Source organism: Sorex araneus, chromosome 5 (assembly GCF_027595985.1).
Source record: "Sorex araneus isolate mSorAra2 chromosome 5, mSorAra2.pri, whole genome shotgun sequence".
Lineage (NCBI taxonomy): Eukaryota > Metazoa > Chordata > Mammalia > Eulipotyphla > Soricidae > Sorex > Sorex araneus.
Window position 1 is genome coordinate 22,825,063 of NC_073306.1, and position 25,698 is coordinate 22,850,760.

Consider the following 25,698-nt stretch of genomic DNA (forward strand, 5'->3'; position numbering starts at 1 on the left):
GAAATGGTATCACCTTGCCGAACCCTTCTCTTTACGTCGATGATCACTTCCTTGTAGAAAGGTGAGATCCTGGTGGTGAATCTATAATACAGCTCATGGAGGATCCTGATGTACTGAGTTTGAACGCCCTGTTTGACTAGGGCTTTGATGACCACTTTAATCTCAACAGAATCAAAGGCCTTCTTTAAATCAATGAACGTTAAACAAACTGGCATCCTGAACTCTCGTGAAACCTCAATGAGCTTGGTCACCGTGTGGATATGGTCGATCATGCTGAATCCTTTTTGGAACCCAGCTTGCTTGCATAGTTGTCCTTCGTCTAGTGTTCTGCCAATCCTATTGAGGATGACTTGAGTGAACAACTTGTAGACGACGAACAGGCAGATCGGGCAATAGCTGCCGATGTTGTGGATGTCTCCCTTCTTGTACAACAGAATGGTCCTGCTGGTTTTCCATTGGGATGGAACCTTGTGAGCCGACCCAATGTATTGACAAGTACTGGCGGCAGGTTCTTCATATGTTCGGGTCTGACCTTGTTTGGACCAGGTGTTGTCTGCTTCCTTACCGACAAAACGGCATGTCAAATTTGGGAAGGAGAATGCTGAAAATGACATGTCCATCCTGCGTTATTTGGTATGTGGGCAGGTGGACGTGGCTATCGAAGAGATCTGAGTAGAAGTCATGGATAACTTTCTCCATTTCACTTCTGGAAGATGTAATATATCCATCAGGATGTCAGAGGGCAGTCATCTGGGTCTTGTAGTTGGCAAAGGACAGACGGGTGTTGAGAATCCTTTTCCCGGCTATTGCCACATCAGCCAACACTGCTGCTCTTCTCTCTTTGAGGTCTTCCTTTATTGCTCTCTGCACAGCTTTGCAAGCTCGGACATTACCTTTTGATTGCCTGAGGCTCGCGCCAAACCACATTGGCAAATGAGCTCGAGTTTCCGAAGACAGGCATCTTTTTGTGGCTTTCTCACTCTCAGCATTCTTCACACAGTCACCGAGGTGCTGAATCAGTCAACTGTATTCCTCGTCGATGTTGTCAATGACAGCATTGCCCATATTGCCACAATAGTGCCAAAGAGCTCCTAGTTGGTGTCGTTCTGTGAGTTCTCTTAAACTCTGCAGCCCTTTCTCCCCACTCCGTGAAGTAGAATTTCACATGAAGGAGATGGTGGTCTGATCCCATTTGGAATTTTGAGACAACAGCAACATCGGTCAGGCAAAACCGTTGATTGAATATGATATGGTCAATTTCATTGTGGAACTGCCAATGGAAGACTCCCATGTCCAACGTTTAGATTCGGCCTTCTGGAACTGCAAGTTACCATAGATGGTCTTGCTCAACATGATGAACTCAGTCTCTCACCCTGTTCATTCCATTCTAGGCTGTGGGTACCGATGTGGAGTTCTTCGGGCAATCTTCTCGGTCCTATTGGCATAAAATCACCAGCAGTGACCTTGTAGAAGGTGTGATCTTCTTCATGGAACCATGTAGAACTTCTCAATTTCTTCTTCATCATAGTTGGATGTCGGTGCGTAGATGACAAAGATAGAAACTGCCAGTAATAGTTCACTGTCTCATCGTGGCAGGGGTGGCAATGGTGCCAACCGGCGAAGAATGAACCAATAGGTGCTGCCCAGAGACCCAGGCAGGTGTGCATTTGTCAGTGTGCAGATCATTACAACATGCCAGTCGACCAAAAGCTCGCATTCGGTAGACTGGGAGCACCTGTAAGGGCGATTAGAGGCTGCCCTAAAAGTCTCCATCCCTCTCAGAGAGCCCTCTCAGAGAGCCCCGCAAGCTACTGAGGGTATCCTGCCTACACAGTAGAGCCTGGCAAGCTACCTGTGGCATATTCGATATGCCAAAAAAGTAATAGGGCTAGAGCAATAGCACAGTGGCTAGGGCGTTTGCCTTGCACGTGGCTGACCCAGGTTCGATTCCCAACATCACATATGGTCCCCTGAACACCGCCAGGAGTAATTCCTGAGTGCAGAGCCAGGAATAACCCCTGTGCACTGCCAGGTGTGACCCAAAAAGCAAAAAAAACAAAAACAAACAAAAAAAAACCAATACCCATAATGGGCCTCATTCTCCTGGACCCTGAACAAGCCCTCAAATATGACTGCATTGGGAAGGATGAGCAAGGCGAGGCTGATAAAATCTCAGGCCGAAACAGGCTGCCAAAACGAAGGACTAAAATGACTGTCTGTACTTTCAACGCACATACACTAGCATCGAAAGCATCCATTGAGGACCTGATGGCACAAGCGCAGAAGATCAAGTACGATGTCATTGGACTGACGGAGACGAGAAGGCATCGATCACATCATGCCTTTTTCGACACTGGAGAAGAACTGTTCCTCAGAACATAAAACAGTAGAGGCATCAGTGGTGTCGGTGTCCTCGTCAACATGAACTTGGCCATGAGCATCGATTTGTTTGAAAGCCTAACAACCGGAACCGGATGCTTACGTGATTTACTCATAAAAAGTAAATTCATGCTGGGCAAGAGAGATAGTGCAGTGGGTTAGGCACTTGCTTTGCACACAGCTGACAATGTCTGGTCTCCAGCATCCCATACAGTCCCTAAGCACTACCAGGAGTGACTCCTGAGTGCAGACCCACATGACCAGATGTGCCCAAAAACAAAAAAGCACACTGAGAAAAACATAGGCAAATCCCTCCAAGCTATGGACCTTAAAGTGGTCTTCAATGATATGATGCCACTGGCAAAGGTAACAATAAAAAATAAATGATTAGCAACAAATATTAGCAAAAATGAGTCAGGCTACATTAAATTAAAGAGTATCTGTATGGCAAAAGAAACACAGACTAACAAAACAAGAGAACCAAGAAGAAATATACAAAATTCCTGGCCTCTACAACCTCCCAAGGCTGAACCAAGATGATCTGGAATACCTGAACAGACCCATCACTAATATCAAGTCTTCTCCAAAACAGAAGCCCAGATCCAGATAGAGTCACAAATTAGTTCTTCCACGCCTTTTTTGTTATTGTTGTTCTTATACACCTTTAAAGAAGACCTACTGCAGGGGCTGGAGTGATAGCACAGCAGGTAGGGCGTTTGCCTTACATGCGGCCGACCCAGGTTCGATTCCCAGCATCCCATAGGGTTCCCTGAGCTCCGCCAGGGGTGATTCCTGAGTGCAGAACCAGGAGTAACTCCTGTGCATCGCCAGGTGTGACCCAAAAAAGAAAAAAAAAGACCTACTGCAGATTCTTTTCAGGCTGTTCAAGAAAAATTAAAGAAACAGAACTATTTCCAGTTTTTGTGAAGCAAATATTACCATATCAAAAGCAGACAAGAGACAGCACCCAAAGGAAGAACTACAGACTAATATCCCTGATGAACATAGATGCAAAGATCCCCAACAAATATTAGTAAATCAAATCCAAAACTCAACAAAAAGATCATACACCATTAACACGTGGAATTCATTCCAGATATGCACAGAAGATTGAACATATACAAGTCAATCAATGTAATACAACATACAATATCAGAAAAAACAATATTAAAATAATATTCAAAAATTTTATAATAGGGGCTGGAGCAATAGCACAGCGGGTGGGGCGCTTGCCTTGCACACGGCCGACCCAGGCTGACCCAGGTTCAATTCCCAGCATCCCATATGGTCCCCTGAGCACCGCCAGGAGTAATTCCTGAGTGCAGAGCCAGGAGTAACCCCTTGTGCATCGCCAGGTGTGACCCAAAAAGAAAAAAAAAAATTATAATATAATAAATGCAGGGAAAGTCTTAGACATGATCTAACATCCATTTGTGATAAAAACTCTTAATAAAATGGGAAATGAAGAAACTTTTCTCATCATAGTCAAAGCCATTTACCACAAGGCCATGGCAAATATACTCAGTAGAGAAAAACTAAAATCCTTTCCTCTAAGATCTTGCACAAGGCTGCTCACTCTCATCACTTCTATTCAATGTAGTATTAGAAATACTTGCTATAGCAATTAGGTAAGAAAAAAAATGTGTGTTTGGGCCATGCCAGTAATGCTCACGGGTTACTCCTGGCTCCATACTCAGGAATTACTCATAAAGGGACTCAGTGGACCAATGAGATGCTAGGGATCAAACTCACGCAGGTTGGGCACACGCGAGGGAAACAACCTACACCCTATCACTCTGGCCCAAGAAAAAGACATTAAAGGCATACAGACAGGAAAAGAAGTTAAATTCTCACTACTTGACATTAACATGATACCATTATCTAGAAAATCCTAACGACTACAAAAAAGCTCATAGAAACAATATATTTGTATAGTAAAGTGGAAGGCTACAAAATTAATATGCAAAATCTCGTGGCTATCCTATATGCAAATAATGAAAGAAAAGAGACACTTAAAAAATACTACTCACAATTGTGCCTGAAAATCAAGTACCTAGGAATCAACTTAACTATAAAGGTGAGGCTGGAGCGATAACACAGCAGGTAGGGCATTTCCCTTGCACAAGCCAACCTAGGTTCAATTCCCAGCATCCCATATGGTCCCCTGAGCACCGCCAGGAGTAATTCCTGAGTGCAGAGCCAGGAGTAACCCCTGTGTATCGCCAGGTGTGACCCAAAAATCTAAAAAAAAACCCCAAAAACCAAAAAACAAAAAAAAATAAAGGTGAATAATCTATATACAAAGAAAACTACTAAAGAAAACACTAAAAAAACAAAAGTGGACACAGGAAACGGAAACATCCTCTGTTCTGGATAGGGAAGATTAACATTGTCAAAATAGCAATATTCCCCAAAGCATTATACAGATTCAACACAGTCCTTATAAGGATAACTATGACTTTTTCAAAGAAATTGATCAAATACTCCTGATATTTATATGAAACAACTGAACACACACACACACACACACACACACACACACACACACACACACACACACACACACACACACCCCTCAAAGATGATGGAAGGCATCACTTTTCCAAACTTCAAATTGAAAAATAATGGTAGTAATTAAAACAGCATGGTACCAGAATAAGGACAGACCCTCAGGCATATGGTCAGGTAAAGAAGCAAACACTACTGAGAGTAAGGAAAACCTCAACAAGTGGTATTGGGAAAACTGGACAACCACATGCAAAAAAATGAACTCAGACCTTTTTCCAATGCCATGTACAAAAGTCAAATCAAATTAATTAAAGACCTGAATCAATCAAGTCATCTGGTTCATTCTTTTTGAAGACTACATGGACAATTTAAAAACCTAGGAATTGAGATTCCATATGATCCAGAAATTCCACTCCTGAGAAAGAAACCCACAGACCCAAAAGCAATGCAAAAGATGCCTGTACTCCTATGTTCATTGCAGCACTATAAATATTAGCCAGAATATGGAAACAACACAAATATGCCCACAAACAGATGCCTAGATAGAGAAATATGGTACATATACACAATGGAATACTAGCTGGCTGTTGGATATCGACCCTAAGTGTTTTTCGGCTTCACTGGTGAAATGCCCCTTTCCTCCTCCCAGAGAAGCTAACCATGCCCTTGCTGTCACTGTCACTGTCATCCTGTTGCTCATCAATTTGCTTGAGCAGGCAGGCACCAGTAACGTTTCCATTGTGAGGCTTGTTACTGTTTTTGGCATATGGAATATGCCACGGGTAGCTTGCCAGGCTCTGTCGTGTGGACGGAATACTGTCGGCAGCTTGCCTGGCTCTCCTCACTGAGGAATCAAACGCTGCTGGGCCTCCTGCAAGACAAACGCCCTAAACCGTGCCCTTGCTAACATCCCTAATTTGGTTAAAGTCTATCTTCAACCTTTCCATTGTGTTGGATATTAACCTTAAGTGCTTTAGGCTTGTCCGTGCACTGCCCCTTTTCTTCCTGCAGAGGCTTAACATGCTCTTGCTAGCATCCCTAATTTTGTGTAAAGTTTATCCTTAACCGTTCCCTCATATTTTATCTCTCATTATCACAGTTCCCCAAGTCAGAAACTTTCTGGTAATTCTGAACTTTGTATTTGTACTGCTTTGTATTTGAAGTGCTGTGTATTTGTACCTGCTTTTCTATTTCCCCTATAACCTTTTTATGCTTTACAAGAGAGCAATTTTCTTTGGTTAAACACAGAAAGACCACTATGCTCCTAATATCTGGGAGTTGATTGACTCTGGCATATATCTGCTCCTGGGCATAATTACTTGGTCATAACTGTTTGACTCAGGCTTCAGTTGCTATAGTTCCTAACAACCCAAAAGGGAGGTCCCGCCATGGGACTGGGATGGACCTGGGGCAAGTGGCAAAGCTACCCGGCATCAAAATGGGACATTCTAGAAAGCATAAATGCATGGTCTTGATGCAAGCTGTTACATCTTAAAAGACAGGACCCCTAAGGGTAAGGACAAGCTGAACTGGCCTAAGGACTTAGTCTGGGATTTACGGTAAAAGCCTTGCTTGCTCTCAGAGCCCAGAGAACTAAGTGTTTTATTTTTTTTTATTTTTTTTTTTTAAATAATTTTATTGAATCACCATGTGGAGGGTTACATAGTTCTCAGGATTATGTCGGTTATACAATTCTCAAACACCCTTCCCTTCACCAGTGCCCATCTCCCATCACCAACCCCCCCAGTATACCTGCCACCCCCTCCCACCTCCCCAGTCCCCACCCTTGTACATGATAAGTTCCACTTCGTTTATGCCTTATCTCGATTACATTCCATGTTTCAACACACAACTCACTACCGTTGTTGGGGTTTCCCCCAAAAAAGGAAAGCAGTCCTATTGCCAAGGAGGCATTAGATAGTTCTCCACTGCTAAGAATATAGAGATATTAAGTCCCGCTGTTTGTTACATAACTTTTCTTTTTCCCCCTTGCCCCGCGCCACCGAGTTCACGCCTGTTTGGTAATCGCCACGCTGCCTGACAAGGGAAAAAAAAAAAAAACCGAAAAGGATGGTTATTTCCCGTCATCGGCAGGCGTGGGGCTCTGGCTTAGTTGATAGACTCGTAGAGTTTCTGCAAGCAGTTTCTGGAACCGAAGGGCTTGCGCTGGTATCGGCTCCGGCTCGAGATTCCACCAGCGTCCCACTGTTCCATGTACATAATTTTTCCCCTTATATCCCATTCCCACGCCACCAGGTCTGTTTGCTTAATAGACATCACACTATGTTTGACACCACGCCGCATTTCTTCCCGAGAAAGAAGGGTATTTCTTCTCAGCCGGCGTGGGGATATAGCTTAGTTCAGTCTAGAGAGATGGCTACCACTTTGATTGCCTTCAATATTTCAGCAACAGACTTACTATTCTTGTTAGGATCTCCCACAAAAGTCCGACCCATTAAAAAGGGACATATTACATATTGCTCATACTAAGATGACATTAAGTTGCGCGGCCGCTGGTTTTGGGTTTCTGTATAAAGTCCAGGGAAAGTACAACCAGAAATAACATCACTACAAACTTTTACCCTTTTATGGTGCTCATAAGATGGAGAAGCCTAGAGAGAGGCTCGGCGTCTCCATTTTGCGCTCAGGAAAACCTCGGATCCTGCGCTGTGCTCAGGGGGGAGGTGTGGAGAGAGAGAGAGGTTAAAAGAATTGGGGGATGCCCGGCTCCCACTGTTTCAGCGCACCGTGGGGTCTCTGGTCCCATGCCGGAATTAGTTCAGTGGGCTGCTTGGAGTCCAAGAGCGCTTCCTTGGGCTCTTCCATCATGCTCGCTCCGCAGCAGGGTCCAAAGGGAAGCACACGTGGGGGAGGTGGGTTTAAGTATCTATCTGCTGTGGGCGGGGGTCGCCGCCCCCGCCCCCTGGGGCCTCCCGCAAGCGCGCGCGCCTCCCGTTTCAGCTGGATCGCCGTCTCCATTTTGCGCTCAGGAAAACCGCGGATCCTGCGCTGTGCTCAGGGGGGAGGTGTGGAGAGAGAGAGAGGTTAAAAGAATTGGGGGATGCCCGGCTCCCACTGTTTCAGCGCACCGTGGGGTCTCTGGTCCCATGCCGGAATTAGTTCAGTGGGCTGTTTGGAGTCCAAGAGCGCTTCCTTGGGCTCTTCCATCATGCTCGCTCCGCAGCAGGGTCCAAAGGGGAACTAAGTGTTTTAAAAGCCTTGCTTACTCTCTCTCTCAGCCCAGAGAACTAAGTGTTGGAATCTTGTCTCTTATTGTGCTTATCGGAACAACCGCAAGTATTGATAACTTATACAACTAGAGGGAAAGATTAAACTAATGTAGATGTTCCTGGGGGACAGAGTGTCTTCTTGAGTTGATCTCCCCAAGAGTTTCCTCTGCCAAATGTTTTTTTTTTTTTTTTTTTTTGCTTTTTGGGTCACACCCAGTGATGCTCAGGGGTTACTCCTGGCTTTGCACTCAGGAATTACTCCTGGCGGTGCTTGGGGGACCATATGGGATGCCGGGGATCAAACCCGGGTCAGCCGTTTGCAAGGCAAACGCCCTACCCACTGTGCTATTGCTCCGGCCCCCTCTGCCAAATGTTTATCCATGTAAATGATCAATCACACCTACGTCCTTACCTCAACCCCTCTTTCAGATGCTCTGTAAGTGTTAGCAACTCTGCATTAAACTGGCCATTTTCACCATCAGACTGTTTTGTGTCCCCCCCCCCTCCCGTCTCTGTCTCTCTGTTGGGAAGCCCTGGACAGGTGGGGAGGTGGCTCTGGGTCACCGAACACACACACATGTCACAGCAGCAGTCCCTGCAATTTACTTTGGGAACTCACATTTGGCCATAAGAAAAGATAAAAGCTATGCAATTGCTCCAACGTGGAAGGATCTGGTGAGCACCATGTTGAGTGAAAGGAGAGAAACAGACTCCGAATGATCTCTCATGTGTGGGATATGAAGAAACGTTGTAGGGGACTAGCAAATGCCCAAGAGCAACAGAAATAAAGAGCAGAACTGGGGAGCCTGCCACTGGGGTAGAGGTGGGGGAGCCGATAGGGAAGGGGACATTAGGACAATATGGGAGCGAAAAAGTACCTGCCAGTCAGGCTGGCAGGCAGGAGAGATACTGGAGGACACTGGTGCAGGGTAGTGGACACTGGTGTACAGACCGGTGTTGGAATGTGAGCCTGAAACTCAATCATAGATATTTTTGTAGCACTGCTGTCCCATTGTTCATCGATTTGCTCAAGTGGGCACCAGTAATGTCTCCATTGTGAGACTTGTTACTGGGTTTTGTTTTGTTTTTTTTTTTTGCTTTTAGGGTCACACCCAGCAATACACAGGGGTTACTCCTGGCTCATGCACTCAGGAATTACTCCTGGCAGTGCTCGGGGGACCATATGGGGTGCTGGGATTCGAACCCGGGTCGGCCGCATGCAAGGCAAACGCCCCACCCGCTGTGCTATCGCTCCAGTTCAAATATTTCTGTAACTTTGTAATTCACAGTGATTCAATTAAAAAAAAAAAAGAAACAAAGGCTAAAACAAAGACAGGTAACTGAATGGCAGAAAACATTCTCACTCAACACATTAGACAAAAGGTTGATATCTAGAATATACAAAGCAATCACAAAGAACAACAACAAAATCCAAAGACCCTACCCGAGGAAATGAACAGACATTTCTCAAAAGAAGACAAGTAGATAGTCAATAGGCACATGAAAAAATGCTTTTCATCAATTACTAGGGAAATCCAAATCATTTTCACATCAGTTTGAACGCCTCATATCAAAAGTACCCAGTGCTGATGGGGATCTGGTAAAAAAGAAAAAAAAAGAATTCTCATCCACTGCTGATGGGGATGTTGTCTGGTTCAACCCCCTTTAAGATTTTTCAGAAAACTAAAAATTGAGCTGCCATATGAACAAGCAATACCACGTCTGGGTACCTACCTCCAGAACACAAAAGCATTCATTCAAAATGGTATATGCACCTTATTCATTGCAGCACTTAGCATTATATTTAAGAAAGACATGAAATCAACCTAGGTGTCCAGAGACAGATGAGTGGATTATGAAGATGCAGTATACACAATGGAATACTATGCAGCTGCAAAGAATGACAAAATCAGTTAATTCGCTAAAACTTGGATGGAACTGGAAGATGCCTTACATAATTAGCCAGAAGGACAAATAAGATGATCTTGTTTATCTGTGGTACATGGTCCCTTTGAGCGCAGCAGGAATGATTCCTGAGCCCACTAACAGTGATCCCTGAAAACTGACCCAAACTCACTGCCCCCCCCCAAAATACACTTGATGCTGCAAATAAATAATTTAAAAAATGAGAAAACTAAAGTCTTTCCATTAGCTATAAACGGATTTACAAGTCACACTTTTTTGTTCTGTTTGTCTTTGGGCCACGCCCAGCAGTGCTGAGGGCTTACCCTCCTGGCTCTGCACTCAAGGACCACGCTGCTCAGGGAACCACATGAGAGGATACTGAGGATGGAACCCAAGTTGGCCATGCTATCCCATCGCTCTGGCCCCCAAAGCACACGGTTTAAAAGTGAGTACAAGGGGCTGGCACAATAGCACAGCGGGTACGGCGTTTGCCTTGCACGCAGCCGACCCAGGTTCGATTCCCAGCATCCCATATGGTCCCCTGAGTACCGCCAGGAGTAATTCCTGAGTGCAGAGCCAGGAGTAACCTCTGAGCATCGCCGGGTGTGACCCAAAAAGCAAAAATAAAATAAAATAAAAGTGAGTACGAGGGGGCAGGGAAACGCGAGCTGAACAGTCCGAATAGGTGGCAGGTATCTGAGTACGACCTCCTCACTTCCGAGTGCCCAAACCGCGGGTTCCGGTATCAGAACCCCTGATCTCAGGCTCACACGTCGGCTAAGAGTTCTAGCGACTTGCCTCCACATGCATCAGCGAACACAGCGAGCAGCGCGCGGCCTTGCGCGGGGCCCAAGTTCGATCCCCGGAACCCCGTGGGGTTCCCGGCCCGGGTCCCCGCCGAGGAGGGCGCGGAGCCACGCGTGAACCCTGAGCATCGCCGGGTGTGACCCCAAAACAAGGAAACGAGAGTCAAGCGAGAGCCAGAGGCAGACACACAACTAGCCGCACTTAACCAACACAGGAGGTGCCAAAGCCTCGGCGAGTCTAACGAACATTCGAGGCGGGGGCGGGGGCGAACCCGTGGAACCGGGGGGATGTTGGCAGCCTTCGGGGTTCCAGTTCTCCCCGCCGCGCCGGGTCGCCGCGCAGGCGGGTCACCGCGCCGCCTCTGCGGGGCAGGTCGGGGCGCGACGGCGACTCCGGGACGCGCGACAGCCCCTCCGGCCAGGGCTCAGGCCTCGGCCGGGGTGGCCGTCGGGGACCTGAGCAGGCTCGCCGGGGTCGCCGGGGGGCGGGCCCCGGGCCCCCAGCACGGCCCCGCTCCCGCCGCTCCGGGCCAGCCGCCCGCGCTTCCCGGACGGGGCCCGCCCGGCCCGCCCCGGCTCACCTGCACCACTCTGAAGCCCAGCGCATCTTTCTCGGCGTCGGGGGGGATGATCACACGGGGCGCCTGGCTCGCGTGCAAGAAGTGAACCATGGCGACCCCGCCAGCGGGGCGTCGAGGCGCGAACAGGCGTCGAGCGCGGCCCGGATCCCGCGAGAAGTGGCCCGCGACCCGCCGCGATTGGCCGGGAAGCGGCAACGGCTCCGCAGGCGGCGGCGCACGCAGCACGCGCGTCTCAGGCGCTCGACCGCGAGGCTTTCGAAACGCTCGGCGTGGCCCCGCCCACTCACTGCAAGCTCCGCCCCGGGAGGCCGCCTCGCCCGCCCTCACTGCACGGCAAGCTCCGCCCCCGCAGGTGGCCACGCCCCCGACGCATGGCCACGGGCCCGACATATGGCCACAACCCAACATATGGTCACGCCCCGGCTGGTGGTCACGCCCCTGGACGGTAGCCACGCCCCGGAACCACCCGCTGTGCCATCAAGTCCCGCCCCAGGGACCCGCTCACTCTGCGGCCCCGCCCCCAGAAGCCAGTGCCGCCCACGAGACCATCATGCCTCTCCTCTGGGAGGCCGCCACGCCCCTCCCTGTGCCGACCACTGCACAGCCCCGCTGGGACCCTGCAGCTCTCCGCCTAAACCGCACCCTTCCAACCATCGTGTGGGTCCAGCCCACCCTTTGAAGTTTAGTCTCCGTCCAGATCCCTCTCAGGGATTGATGCCACATCCCTAGTCGCCCCTCTGAGACTTGCCCGAGGACCAGATACTCGGGAAACTGTCCTTCAAAATATGTAAGGAACCAGAGGGACAGTAAGACTTGCATACCGGCCCACTTGGGTTTGACTCCCAGCACCTCATATGGTTTCCCAGGCACAGCCATGCATAATCCCTGAGCACTGAACACTGCCTGGTGTGCCCCTCCCCCCGAAAGTACTAGTGAGACCCTTTCTCTTAAAAAATCTGACAGGCTAGGGGCTGGAGCAATAGCACAGCGGGTAGGGCATTTGCCTTGCACGCGGCCGACCCGCGTTCGATTCCCATTATCCCATATGGTCCCCTGAGCACTGCCAGGAGTAACTCCTGAGTGCAAAGCCAGGAGGTAACCCTTGTGCATTGCCAGGTGTGACCCAAAAAGAAAAAAAAAAAATCTGACAGGCTAAACCCTCCTTTATGACCTTTGATCACCCCTCTCTGTTTCAACTCCTACAGGTATTAGATGAATCAAAGACCAGAACCACTGCTGGTCTTAAATATATAAAATAAATAAACAATAAAAGTGCTAAAACCCAACCAGGAGTCAAGAAAGAAACTCCCAGAAAGATGAAAATTAGGGGCATATGAAAATAGTATAATGGTTAGGGTGTTTTGCATGCAAGCTATCTACCAGAGTTTAGTCCCTACTATCCCATATGGTCCCCAGAGCACCGCCAGTAGTGATCCCTGAGTGCAGTAAGAAGTAGTAAGCCTGGTGCACCACTGGGTGTGGTCCCCCATGTTTTTTTAAGTGTCAAAATTTAGTATCCAAGTTAATTTAAGAGTCATTCCAGGCACCACATTTCCCCCAGGGCTCAAACCTGAGCACAACCATGTGTGGTTCAATTGCTCTTCCCATAATTCCCCTCCCATTAAAAAGGGGTGGAGTGCTCTAGGTAGAACAACAGGCAGACCATCCCACCTTCCCAGTCCATATGGTTTCTTGAGCCCTGAGGGCAGAGCCAAGAGTAAGCCCTGAGCACCACCGTGGGCTGTAGCCAAAAAGAGGAAGAAGAAAAATAGAATTCTAGAGAGTAGGGGCCTTGGATCTGAATCCCTGACAGAAGCCACAGACATCTATCCTGGGAGCCTGAGACAAGACTCTTAATTTCTTTGAAGCTCAACTTTCTCATCAGTGAATACTTCATCTCTAAGAGTTAAATGAAGGTAGTGTAATATGAAACATCACAATGTTTAACAAAAACAAATCATTGTTAAGTGGATTTAAATGTTAAAATGAGTGGATTTAAATGTTAAAATGATTTTTCAAACACAAATAACTGCTACCCTCAGATTCTCTTATATGTATATATTTGAAAAACTCCTATTCACTAGCTAACATCTCCAATTAGCCCATAAAGAAACATCTGAGAGGTTGAACAGACAAGTTAAATTTTACCCACCTGGGTGTGTAGGATAACATAGCCTCAGTAGTTTAGGTTTATTGGGTTACTCCCGTTACAGTGCTCCTATTCCTCTTTGTTTATTTGTAGCTTCTTTCTTAGTGTTCTGTTGACTTGTAAATAATGTTTTTCTCTTCTCCTTGAGTCCTTTGCATAGTTTATTCAGAGCAAGTCCTTTTTGTATGGACACAGGAAGACTTAACAAATGTTATGCTTTTGTAACCTGGGAGTCATTTGACTCTACATGATATTTTCCTCCAGGGCATCTGTTCTCTTGACCTAAGCCTCAGCTGCCCTTACTTCCTAGCACCCCCAAAGCACGGTCCCGATGTGGGACAAGAAGGACCCAGGGCAAGCGGTAAGTTATATGCTACCCTGGCATCGAGATGGGCCTGGCCAAAGTGCCTAATGCTTAACTATAAGTTAAGAGCTTGATCATGGACAAATGCTGTCATGATCCAAACAGTGATACTAGATTTGGACCCTGCTAGGGTGAGGAATGATTAATCTGGCCTGAGCGCTGTGGTCTGAGCCTGTGGCAAGATGTTGCCAGGACAGCTGCCTTGCAAGCCTCAATGTATCCCTTGCTATGTCCATACAAAAATAACTAGTATTAAGATGTTAATAAGTTCCTGGACTAAGGAAAAGAAAAAAACCTTAAGAGTGAGGAAGGGCTTTGGAGTGCCCTGCCCTCAGGAAGGGCTTTCTTATGTTGATTTTGCGACCTGGCTGGTTGTAGCCTAGAGGGCAAAGTGGGAGAGACAAGGGGAGGAGAGGGAGTAGATCCAGAGAGAGGCTGGAGCTGGGAGTGCGGGAGATGAGAAAGTTTGAAGATTGAATAAACGGTAACTAATCAGCAACCAGCTTGGTCCTCGTTCTTCCTTCGCCTGTCCTTGACCACCGGCCGTCCCGATCCAGTCCACACACTGCGGTTCCAGAGCACCGAAGGCGGGTGGTGAGACAGAGCCGCCCGGAGAGCCTGCGAGTGCACTCGCCCCTCGGCGAGCTTTAGTTTTTTAACTAAAATGGAAAATGTGAGCCAAGGTCTTTTATTTTTCCCAAAATCAAGTTTCCAAGCTTTATATTCTTTCATATATATATATATATATATATATATATATATAATTTTTGGGTCACACCCGGCGATGCTCAGGGGTTACTCCTGGCTCATATACTCAGGAATTGAATTACTCCTGGCGGTGCTCGGGGGACCCTATGGGATGCTGGGAATTGAACCTGGGTCAGTCATGTGCAAGGCAAATGCCCTACCCGCTGTGCTATCACTCCAGCCCTAAGCTTTATATTCTTAAAAGAACCATTGCAGGGCTGAAGCAATAGCACAGTGGGTAGGGCGTTTGCCTTGCACGTGGCCGACCCGGGTTAGATTCCCAGCATCCCATATGGTCCCCTGAGCACCGCCAGGGGTGATTCCTGAGTGCAGAGCCAGGAGTAACCCCTGTGCATCGCCAGGTGTGACCCAAAAAGCAAAAAAAAAAAAAAAAAAAATTGCATATTGCCTTTTAGCCTTGAGTTTCCAAGCTTAGATTGTACTCCCACTGGAAACCCCCTTTCCCCAAAAGGATCCAGGGTGAGAGTTTAGGGTGATAGCACAGCAGGTATTGCCATACACATGGCTGACCAGGGTTCTATCCCTGCTAGCCTACATGGTCCCCCTCCTAGCCCATCAGCCAGGAGTAACCCCTGAACATCGCCTGGTATGGCCCAAAAACTATGAAGAAAGGGAAGGAGGGCAAGAGAGGCAATCCAGCAGAACATTCTGGACAAGATGGCTCCTTGCTCTACCCTAGCTCCATCCTCCACAAGTCCGAACATCACTGCTGGGTATGCCTCCCCATCCCCAAAACTACATCCCAATCTCTCACCTCACAAATGCCCACATTCCAAGTTAGAATCTGTGTTGACATTCCCTGCAATTACTATGAAATGCTTAATATTCACATAAGGACAACCCCTAGATCTGTGCAAATACCTGATCTCATTCCTTCCCTGTGACGAGGTGACCCAAAGTAGCAGAGAAAGCAGGTAATTTGAAAGAATAGCTGAGTAGGATGGGACACTCCAAGGACATAGGAATAGGATGCCCTGAGAATAACCTGAGTTTAGACTATCACACATTGCTCTGTTCAGCTGCCAAGCAGGAAAGTTGTTTAACTATTCAAGGCTAACCGCAGACATCTCGCTTCTGCAACAAAATTATGCTTGCTTGCTTAGTTAGAAGAAAGTGAAGAAAGCTGCTTGATGATGCCAAGCAGGATGTGATAAGAATTGAGTAAAAACTGAGGCTGGAACAATAGCACAGTGGGTAGAGTGTTTGCCTTGCACGTGGCCCACCCGGGTTCAATTCCCAACATCCCATATGGTCCCTGAGCACCACCAGGAGTAATTCCTGAGTGCAGAGCCAGGAGTAACCCCTGTGCATCGCCAGGTGTGATCCAAAAAGAAAAAATAGTGAATAAAAACTTTGCGTGGAGTTAGGCTTACAACTGTTCAGTGCACTGAGACCCTTGCTCACAGGCTCTGCAGACCCTCCAGGTTAATAAAGATTCTTGAATTTGGCAAGTGAGTTCTTGGGCAATGTCTCACCCTGCAACACCTCTTGTTGATTCAAAAATATAATTCAGTCACAACCGTTTCTCCTACATTATCATTTATTCCATCTTTCTTAGACTAATTCCATTAGCTTATAAACAGACACTTATAATTAAAAATAAGCACTTGGGGGCTGGAGCAATGGCATAGCAGGTAGGGTATTTGCCTTGCACACGGCTGACTCGGGTTTGATTCCCAGCATCCCATATGATCTCCCGAGCACCACCAGGAGTGATTACTGAGTGCAGAGCCAGTAGTAACCCTTGAGCACCGCCAGGTGTGACCCAAAAAAGCAAAAAAAACAAAAAAAGCACTTGGAGGTGGGGATGGAGAGATATTACAGCAGATAAAGCACTTGCTTTGCATATATATATATACACATATACATATATATGTATGTATATATGTATATGTATATATATATATCCGACTGGGGTTCAGTCTTCAGCACACATTATAGTCCTTTTACCATGCTAGGAGTGATTCCTGTGCAGAGAATGAAGTTAGCCCATGGTAAAGGGAAGTTGACACTGGTGGAGGGATCAGTAACGGGACATTTTATGTCAAAAACCCAACAATGAATAACTATGTAACTCACTGTGCTTTAATAAAATAAAATTGATGGTGATGAGGGGATGAAGTTAGCTCTGAGCACAGTCAGGTGTGGCACAAAAAACAAAATGGAGGGGGCCGGAGCGATAGCACAGCGGTAGGGCGTTTGCCTTGCACGCGGCCGACCTGGGTTTGATCCCCGGCATCCCATATGGTCCCCCAAGCACCTCCAGGAGTAATTCCTGAGTGCAAAGCCAGGAGTAACCCCTGAGCATCGCTGGGTGTGACCCAAAAAGAAAAAAAAACACCAAAATGGAATTAAAGGTTTTAATTAAAAATTAAAATAAAAAAGTAACACCTTGGGTTGGAGAGAGAGAACAGGGGTTAAGGCACTTGTTTTTGCATGCAGCTGACCCCAGTTCAATCCCCAGTTCCACATGTGGTCTCCCAAGCATTGCCAGGAGTGAGCACTGAGCCAGGAGGAAGCCCTGAGCATGCTGAGTGTATACCCTCCCAAATCAAGTACTTAAAAAAATACACTATTTTGACCTGATTTCCCCCTGTAGGTTTCTCCCCTATATTCTGTTCTTCACAGCAAAACTTCTCCAAAGTTTGGTCATTACTTGCTACTCTAATTCTTTCACCTCCCCACTACACCATTCTTGTTAAGTTGCTATAATAACAATCATATTTCATGTTTCATCCTCTTATTTGAGCATTGAGCTTATTTCTTGCCCAAAACACCGTATCACATGTGTCAGGCAAAGGCCCAGTTCCACTGGCACTTGCAGGCCAGTAAGTAGAGAATTTGATGATAGAGAAAGTATTTAATTCTGCAACAAGCTGGCAGATTGCAAGATGCTGACTTAACTGGAACTTGTTGGTCAGGGTTGTGAAAATTTGGCAACAGTAAAAGGTTTCTGAATTTGCAGGACTGAAAAGAATTCAAACTCAGGGACCAGGCAGCTAGTACAGGTGTTAAGGCATTTGCCTTGCACACAACAGACATGAATTCAATCCCCAGCACGTCATATCGTCTGCAGAGCACGGCCCAGAGTGATCCCTGAGCACAGAGCCAGGAGATAGGGCTCTTGCCTGTACATGGCTGACCTGGATTCTATTCCTGGCATCCCCTGTGGTCCCCTGAGACTGCCAGTAGTGACCCCTGAGTGCAGAGCCAGGAGTAGCTCAGCACCAACCATGTGTGTTCCCAAACTAAGAGGAAGGGGGTGGGAGAGAGAGAGAGAGAGAGAAAGAGAGAGAGAGACAGACAGACAAGAGACAGAGAGATCTTAAGGAGGAAATGTTTAAGAGGTTTTAAGACCTATCTGAAGGTCCCAAAAAGCAGGTTTTAGAAAAAAGAAAACAAGGAAGCACATTTTTTTCAAAAGAGGTTGGGTAGGAATTGCTGGGTGCCAGAGTCCTCAGAAAATCGGCTGGTTCCCTGAGGCAAATGCTCCTCTTATCTGTAAACCTCAATGCAAGTTTGGGAATTAAGTAGGGTTCAACCTGTTTTTAATCTTAGTAGTTTTAGAGAAAGATAAGAACTACTGTTCCTGCACAAAAGAACTTTAGGTTTTGAATTCAGCTCTGAATTTCTCTTGGGGGGTTTATGGGGGTAAGGAGTGAGGGCCACACCCAGCAATGCTCAAGGGTTTCTCCAGTCTCTGCACTCAAGAATCACTCCTGGTGGTGCTCTGGGGACCATCGGCATTCTGCAAGGCCTTACCTGCTCTACTACCTCTCCAAACCCCCAGCTCTGAATTTCTTTGGGGCTGGTTTCACTTAATTTCTGGGACACTTCTTTTCCACGTGCCTCATTGACTGTTTCTTCTTATTCTCTTGATTCCTTATCACTGAAAGTTCTAAACATTTATGTACCCTAGAACTTGGAGTGATAGTACAGCGGGTAGGATGTTTGCCTTGCATGCGGCCGGCCCGGGTTCAATTCTCCCATCCCTCTCGGAGAGCCCGAGCCTGGCAGGCTACCTGTGGCATATTATTAGATATGCCAAAAACAGTAACAAGTCTCACAATGGAGACATTACTGGTGCCTGCTTGAGCAAATTGAAGAACAACCGGACGATACTGCTACAGTGCTACAGTGCTACAGTGCAGAACTCAGTATCTGTACACCATTCTCTGTTACTTGTGACTTAGCCTAATTTTAGAACTTTAAAAGCAATATAGGGGGCTGGAGTGATAGCACAGCAGGTAGGGCGTTTGCCTTGCACGCGGCCGACCCGGGTTCGATTCCCAGCATCCCATATGGTCCCCTGAGCACCGCCAGGGGTAATTCCTGAGTGCAGAGCCAGGAGTGACCCTTGTGCATCGCCAGGTGTGACCCAAAAAGCAAAAAAAAAATAATAATAATAAAAAAAAAAATAAAAGCAATATAGGAGCCAGGAAGATTGCGCAATGGGCTAGTGCGCAGGCTCTGTGCATGGATTCTTCACCTCCAGATCTGCAGCACCCCTGGGTGTCACCCCTCCCTCCCAAAATATACATATGCAATTGTATCCGTATTTTACTAATTATTTTGGAGCAGCTGCAGTTCTCAGGGGTTATCCCTGGCTCTATGCTCCAGGATGACCCCTGGCAGTGTCTGCAATCCAACTGGGCTGGCTGCAGGCAAGGCAAGCACATAATCAGTGTGCTCCCAGGCCTCACTTGTTTAAAAGCCCCACAGTGAGCATGAAGATAGCTCAGAGGACTGGAGAGATACTATGCACGCAGGTTATATCCTGGTACTGCATGATCCTCCGAGAGCTGCTGGGTGTGTCGTGCTGGCGCGAGCCGCAGATGAACAGAGAGAGACAGCTCGGGGTAGGAGAGTGAGTTTATTGGCGACTCAGCGCTGAGAACCCCAAGTCAGAAGAGAAAGAGACTTGGAGCTTCATTTGCTGACAGGGTCTCTCTTTTATCCTCTAAAGGTGGGCTACAATCTATGTACATTCTTATCAGTGAAACAGGAGATACAGAGGTAATTGGCAAAAAACAATTAATTCATCTTTCCCACATGGCACGGCCTTCAGGCGCTCAAAGGAAAAATAGCGGGTGTCAGGATATCTGTCGCCTGCTTGGTGCGGCCTTCGGGCCACGTCTCCCGTGCACTCCCATAAATCTGTCAGGCCCAGTACAGCCCCAGAAATCCCTTGGTGGGCTGGTGGGCCCTTAACTCTGTTAATTCGGATCATAAAAGGACTGCTTCTCCCTCCCTTCTCTTATCTAATTTAGGGGGTTCGTTTCAGTTTCAGTTTCTTAATCCCCAGCACGTTTTCTTAATTTCCATTAGTTTCATAACTCTCATTGCATATAGCTTCTTATTTGTCTTTACAGGTGTGTCCCCCCCATAAAAAATAAATTAAATGAAAGGCCTGAAAATGTCCAAAAGTCAATTTCTTTCTTTCTTTCTTTCTTTTTTTTTTTTCTTTTTGGGTCACACCCGGCGATGCTCAGGGCTTACTCCTGACTCATGCACTCAGGAATTACTCCTGGTGGTGCTCAGGAGACCATATGGGATGCTGGGAATCGAACCCGGGTTGGCCGAGTGCAAGGCAAATGCCCTACCCGCTGTGCTATTGCTCCAGCCCCCAAAAGTCAATTTCTGACAGCATCTCCTAACTTGTTTTTTTTCCTCCCAGTCTCCCCCACCCCAGCCAAATTTCAATATAGAGCAGTGCCTTCCTCGGGACAAAAATGTTAGAATTTTGGTGCTGGAGAGATTGTCAATGGGCTGGAGCACAAGCCCGGCATGTAGTAGGCCTGTGTTCACTCCCTGGCACCGCATGCCCACCCAGCACTGCTAGGAACACCCCCAAAACAGAGCCAATACTGCACCTGAGATCTCTGGGTTCTCAAAATTAAAATTTTGGAATTTTGTTGGGTTTTGTTTGTTTTGAACTGCTGGGGGTGGGAGCTGGAAATCCAACCCCCGGCCTCACACGCGTAAGTGGTTTACTGATAGCCACAACCCTGACTTGGAAACCATTTCTAATCTCTTCTTTCCAATCTTATTGCCCACTTTTCTACTGTAGCAGGCAGAAAGATGTACCCCACCACCACCATCACCACCATCCTGCTACTCTCTGGAAGTGAGTTCTTAGGAAGTATTAAAAATAGGATGTGTGGGTGTAGGATAACATAGCCTCAGGTAGTTTAGGTTTATTGGGTTACTCCCATCACAGTGCTCCATTCCTCTGTACTTATTTGTAACTTCTTTCTTTGTATGCTGTTGACTTGTAAATATTGTTTTTCTCTTCTCCTTGAGTCCTTTGCATAGTTTATTCAGAGCCATGTCCTTTTGTATGGATACAGGAAGACTGTAGCAAATGCTATGCTTTTGTAACCTGGAAGTCATTTGACTGTACATGGTATTTTCCTCCTGGGCATCTGTTATCTCTCAGTCTAAACCTCAGCTGCCCTTACTTCCTAGCACACCCAAAAGCAGGGTCCTAACGGACCCAGGGCAAGCGGTAAGTTATATGCTACCCTGGCATCGAGATGGGCCTGGCCAAAGTGCCTAATGCTTAACTATAAGTTAAGAGCTTGGTCATGGACAAATGCTGTCATGATCCAAAAAGTGATAACTAGATTCGGACCCTGCTAGGGTTAGGAATGATTAATCTGGCCTGAGCACTGTAGTCTGGTTCTGCAAGATGTTCTCAGGAGAGCTGCCCTGCAAGCCTCAATGTATCTCTTACTGTGTCCATACAAAAATAACTAGTATTAAGATGTTAATGAGCTCTTAGACTGAGGAAAAGAGAAAAATATTTTGCCTGCAGGAGGTCAGGAAGGGCTTTGGAATACCTCTAGGTGGTATTCCTGTCAGCCTGGTGGGCCCTCAGGAAGGGCTTTCTTATGTTGATTTTGCTACAAGACTCCACCAGCACACTTGGGGGGGGCGGGGACAAAAAGATGGTGGTGGTGTGGCAGCAGGTGCCAGAGGTGGTGGAGTGACAGCAGCTCCCAGTGCTCTGAACAGCTGGTTGGTGTGGAAGGGGCTGGGGGGGGGGGGCCAAAAAACTTCTGCAAGAATGAATGCGAATTCCAGCATCCCATATGGTCCCTTGAGCACTGCCAGGGGTAATTCCTGAGTGCATGAGCCAGGAATGACCCCTGTGCATCGCTGGGTGTGACCCAAAAAGCAAAAAAAAAAAAAAAAAAAGAATGAATGTCCTTTAAATATTCTCTCCGAAAAAGAGTGCCTTAGGGGCCGGAGCAATAGTACAGCGGGTAGGGTGTTTGCCTTGCCCACAGCGACTGGGGTTTGATTCCCAGCATCCCATATAGTCCCTTAAGCACTGCCAGGAGTGATTCCTGAGTGCAGAGCCAAGAGTAACTCAGCATCGCTGGGTGTGACCCTGCTCCCCCCCACAAAAATAAAAATGAGTGCCTTTGGGTGAGACTAATCTGGCGTCCACTACAAAGCACTGGCCCCGAATGGGGACTCGTGAAGACGGTGGCAGCACGGCCACAGTCGCTGAATCTGGCAGAGCCAGGGCAGTTCTCAGCGCTGTGGGTAGTGGACCACCGTGGCAGCAGAATTTTTGCGTGAATGAATAGTGCCCTTTCGTGATCCAAGGAACAAGACAGTAAAAAATGCAGCACAGAAGTTCTTTATTCACACCAAGCACACGTACTGGACGACCAGGGTCCCCTGCGCAGAAGGCAACTTTGTCAGCTTGTGAGCATCCCTTATTATCCCTTACACGGGTTCGGACCTTCGTGCCCTGGATTGGCTTCTTCCCAGAACCCTAGGGTCGTGGTTTTCCTTGATTGGCTAATCCCTTCCTTGCTGCCCTCACCTATTAACTTGGTTTACCTAATTTGACTTCCTTTCCCCTTTTTAGGCTATACCCTGCCGCTTTTCCTCTTATGGTCCTGCACCTTTACTTATTCTTCTGCTTTCCCAGAACTTATACCCGTGATTGTGTTAGCTAGGTTAAAGATAAACCCGGATATTGTGTCCAACAGGCTTATTTAGCATTAAATCTGTGGGATTATGGTTAATATGGAGACTGTAATGTTAGTTCTTGCAGCCTTTCAACCACCACGGAGTGCAGGTCCTGGAGTTGAGGGGGCATCCAGGTTCCCACCACGGAGGGCTGACTTGGGCAGCCCTAGAGACTCACTGCCTGCCACTACAGCTCCCCGGGATCAGCCCTCACTGCCGGCGCTGCACACAGCAAGCTGCACCATCTCTCCAGCCCTACATCTAGAAAGTTAACTCTCATCTTGCTACCCTGGTCCAAGCCCCTGGCATTCCCACATCCTCCTGGCAGCACTTAGCGACTACTCTGGGTTCCCATCAGGTTGCTCCTGGTGCTGCTCGGCATCACCTGGTGCCAAGGCCCATAGATCTCTTGCATGGAAAACATTCATACTTGCCCTCTGAGTTATTTGCTGAGCCCAGAGTCATTCTTGAATTTTGATTTGGGGGCCACACCAGCTATGCTCAGGGCTTACTCCTGGCTCATGAATCATTCCTGGCTGTGCTTGGGAGACCATATGCAGTGCAGAGGATTGAACCTATGTTGGCCACATGCAAGATAAGTTCTTACCCACTGTATTCTCTGTGATCAAAGTAATCATCTTTTTTAAAAAAATATTTTGTAATTGAATTCCCCATTCCATTTCCAAAAACGTCCCAAAGGTAGACTTATGAAAGCCAGGAACTCAGTATGAAAAGGCTGGGATGTATATTCAGATTGAATTTTGAGACTTCACTCGAATCTTTAAAAAAAGAAATTGGGGGAAAGCTGGAGCAATATCACAGTGGATAGGGCATTTGCCTTGGATGCAGCTGATGGAGGTTCAATCCCCAGCACCCCATATGGTTACCAGGAGAGATCCCTGAGCACAGAGCTAGAAGTATGCTCTGAGCGCCACTGGGTGTGGCCCAAAAATGAAACAAAAAAAACTGGATGGGGGAGGCTTTGGGGGCTATACCCGGCAGTGTCTGACTCTGCACCCAGGGTGTCTCCTAGAAGGGCTTGGGGAACATATATGTAGTGCCAGGAATCAGACCCAGGTCAGCCTTACTTGCTATGCTATCTATGCTACCCCTATAGCCCCCTAAAATCATATGGTTTAAGGAATAGATCAATCTGAATGTTCCTGGTTTCTGCAAAAATTAGTCCCCTTTTAATTTGAGAAACTATGCAATTAGTCAGGTCAGTTCACTGGATTCTCAATGTGTTTTTTTTTTTTCTTTTTTGGGTCATACCCGGCAATGCTCAGGGGTCACTCCTGGCTCTGCACTCAGGAATTACCCCTGGCGGTGCTCAGGGGACCATATGAGATGCTGGGAATTGAAACTGAGTTGGCTGCGTGCAAGGCAAATGCCCTACCCGCTGTGCTATCGCTCCAGCCCCAGATGTTTTTGTTTAATTTTGGTTTGGGGACCATACTTGGCTACTCACAACATTGCAGAGACACTCCTGAAAGTACTCAGGGGACCATGTGGTCCTGGGGATCAAATATGGGCCCCTGCATGGCAAAGCATAGTCACTAGTCCTTTGAGTATGTCCCTGGCCCTGGACTCTTATGAGACATATCAATAATGTGGGCAGGAAATGGAAGGGTAATCACTGTCACTGTTATCCAGTTGCTCATCAATTTGCTTGAATGGGCACCAATAACGTCAACATTGTGAGACTTGTTGTTACTGTTTTTGGCATATCAAATACACCTTGGGTAGTTTGCCGGGCTCTGCCATGTGGGTGAGATACTCTCGGTAGCTTGCCAGGCTCTCCAAGAGGGGCGGAGGAATCGAACCCAAGAGAGACTGGGACATGAGCTGCAGAGCTGGAGCACATTCAGGTGTGGGCAGGGCCCTGGGCATCAGCCCTGTACAACATTCCCCACACTGCCAGGACTGTTTCCCTAAAACAAAATCAAAATTATAAATTATGTGATATTGGACCAATTTGTAAAACAGCTGTGAGAAGGAGATGGGATGGAGAAGACCATATGAAAACTCTTTATTTTTTATGCATAGCTTTTTATATTTTTATTTTTCTTTCTTTTTGGGTCACACCTGGCCATGCACAGGGGTTACTCCTGGCTCTGCACTCAGGAATTACCCCTGGCGGTGCTCAGGGGACCATATGAGATGCTGGGAATTGAACCCGGGTCGGCCACGTGCAAGGCAAACGCCCTACCCGCTGTGCTATCACTCCAGCCCCAGCTTTTTATTCTTATGAGAAAAAAAAAAGTTGTTGTTTTGGGGCCACATCCGGAGTTGCTCAGAGCTTATTCCTGGCTCTGCGTCCAGGGATCATTTCTGAAGGGCTCAAGGGACCATATGGGGTGCCAGGGGTCGAACCTGGGTCAGCATGTACGAGGCAAATGTCTTACCCACTATACTTTCACTCCAGCCCCCATTTTTTTTTAAATTTTTAAATCATTTTTTGTGGTGCCAGGATGCCAGGACCTCACACAGAATAACTCCACTCTGAGTCACATTCCTGACTTCAAAGTATAGTTTTTATTTTGGGTCCACACCTGGTAGTGCTCAGGGATTATTCCTAGTGGTGCTTGCGGGACCATATGAGGTGCTGGAGATCAAACCAGCTTGGCTACATGCAAGACTAGCCCTTAACCCCTGTACTCTCTGGCCCTCTAGTTGCCATTCTTGATCTTTAGTGGTGTACGGCGCCTCCCACCAGATGTGGCCCTGGTGGTACTTGCGTACTGCTGGATGTGGGCACAACTAAAAAGATAAAATGAGGTGTGTTATCATGCTGAAATGAGTCAGGAGAGGGACAGACATAGAATGATTGTATTTATTAGTGGGACATAAAAACCAAAACAAAACATAGTATGAGACTAACACCCAAGGACAGTAGAAACACGGCAAGGAGTACTCACTGGTCCACAGTTGGAAGCCTGCCCTCAGGAACTGGGGAAGAAGGCAGTTGGGATGGAGAAGGAACCACGATGGCAATGATAGCTGGAAATGATCACTCTGG

General features: G+C 47.3%; 1 protein-coding gene across 1 annotated transcript in view; it reads right to left on the reverse strand.

The window, feature by feature from the left end:
• Positions 1 to 11,499, reverse strand: part of ZYG11A (zyg-11 family member A, cell cycle regulator) — a 51,646-nt gene extending 40,147 nt beyond the window's left edge. The window contains exon 1 of the mRNA XM_055140060.1: positions 11,410 to 11,499. Coding sequence (XP_054996035.1) covers positions 11,410 to 11,499 — 90 coding nt within the window. The remainder of the gene's footprint in view (positions 1 to 11,409) is intronic.
• Positions 11,500 to 25,698: the final 14,199 nt, after the last annotated feature.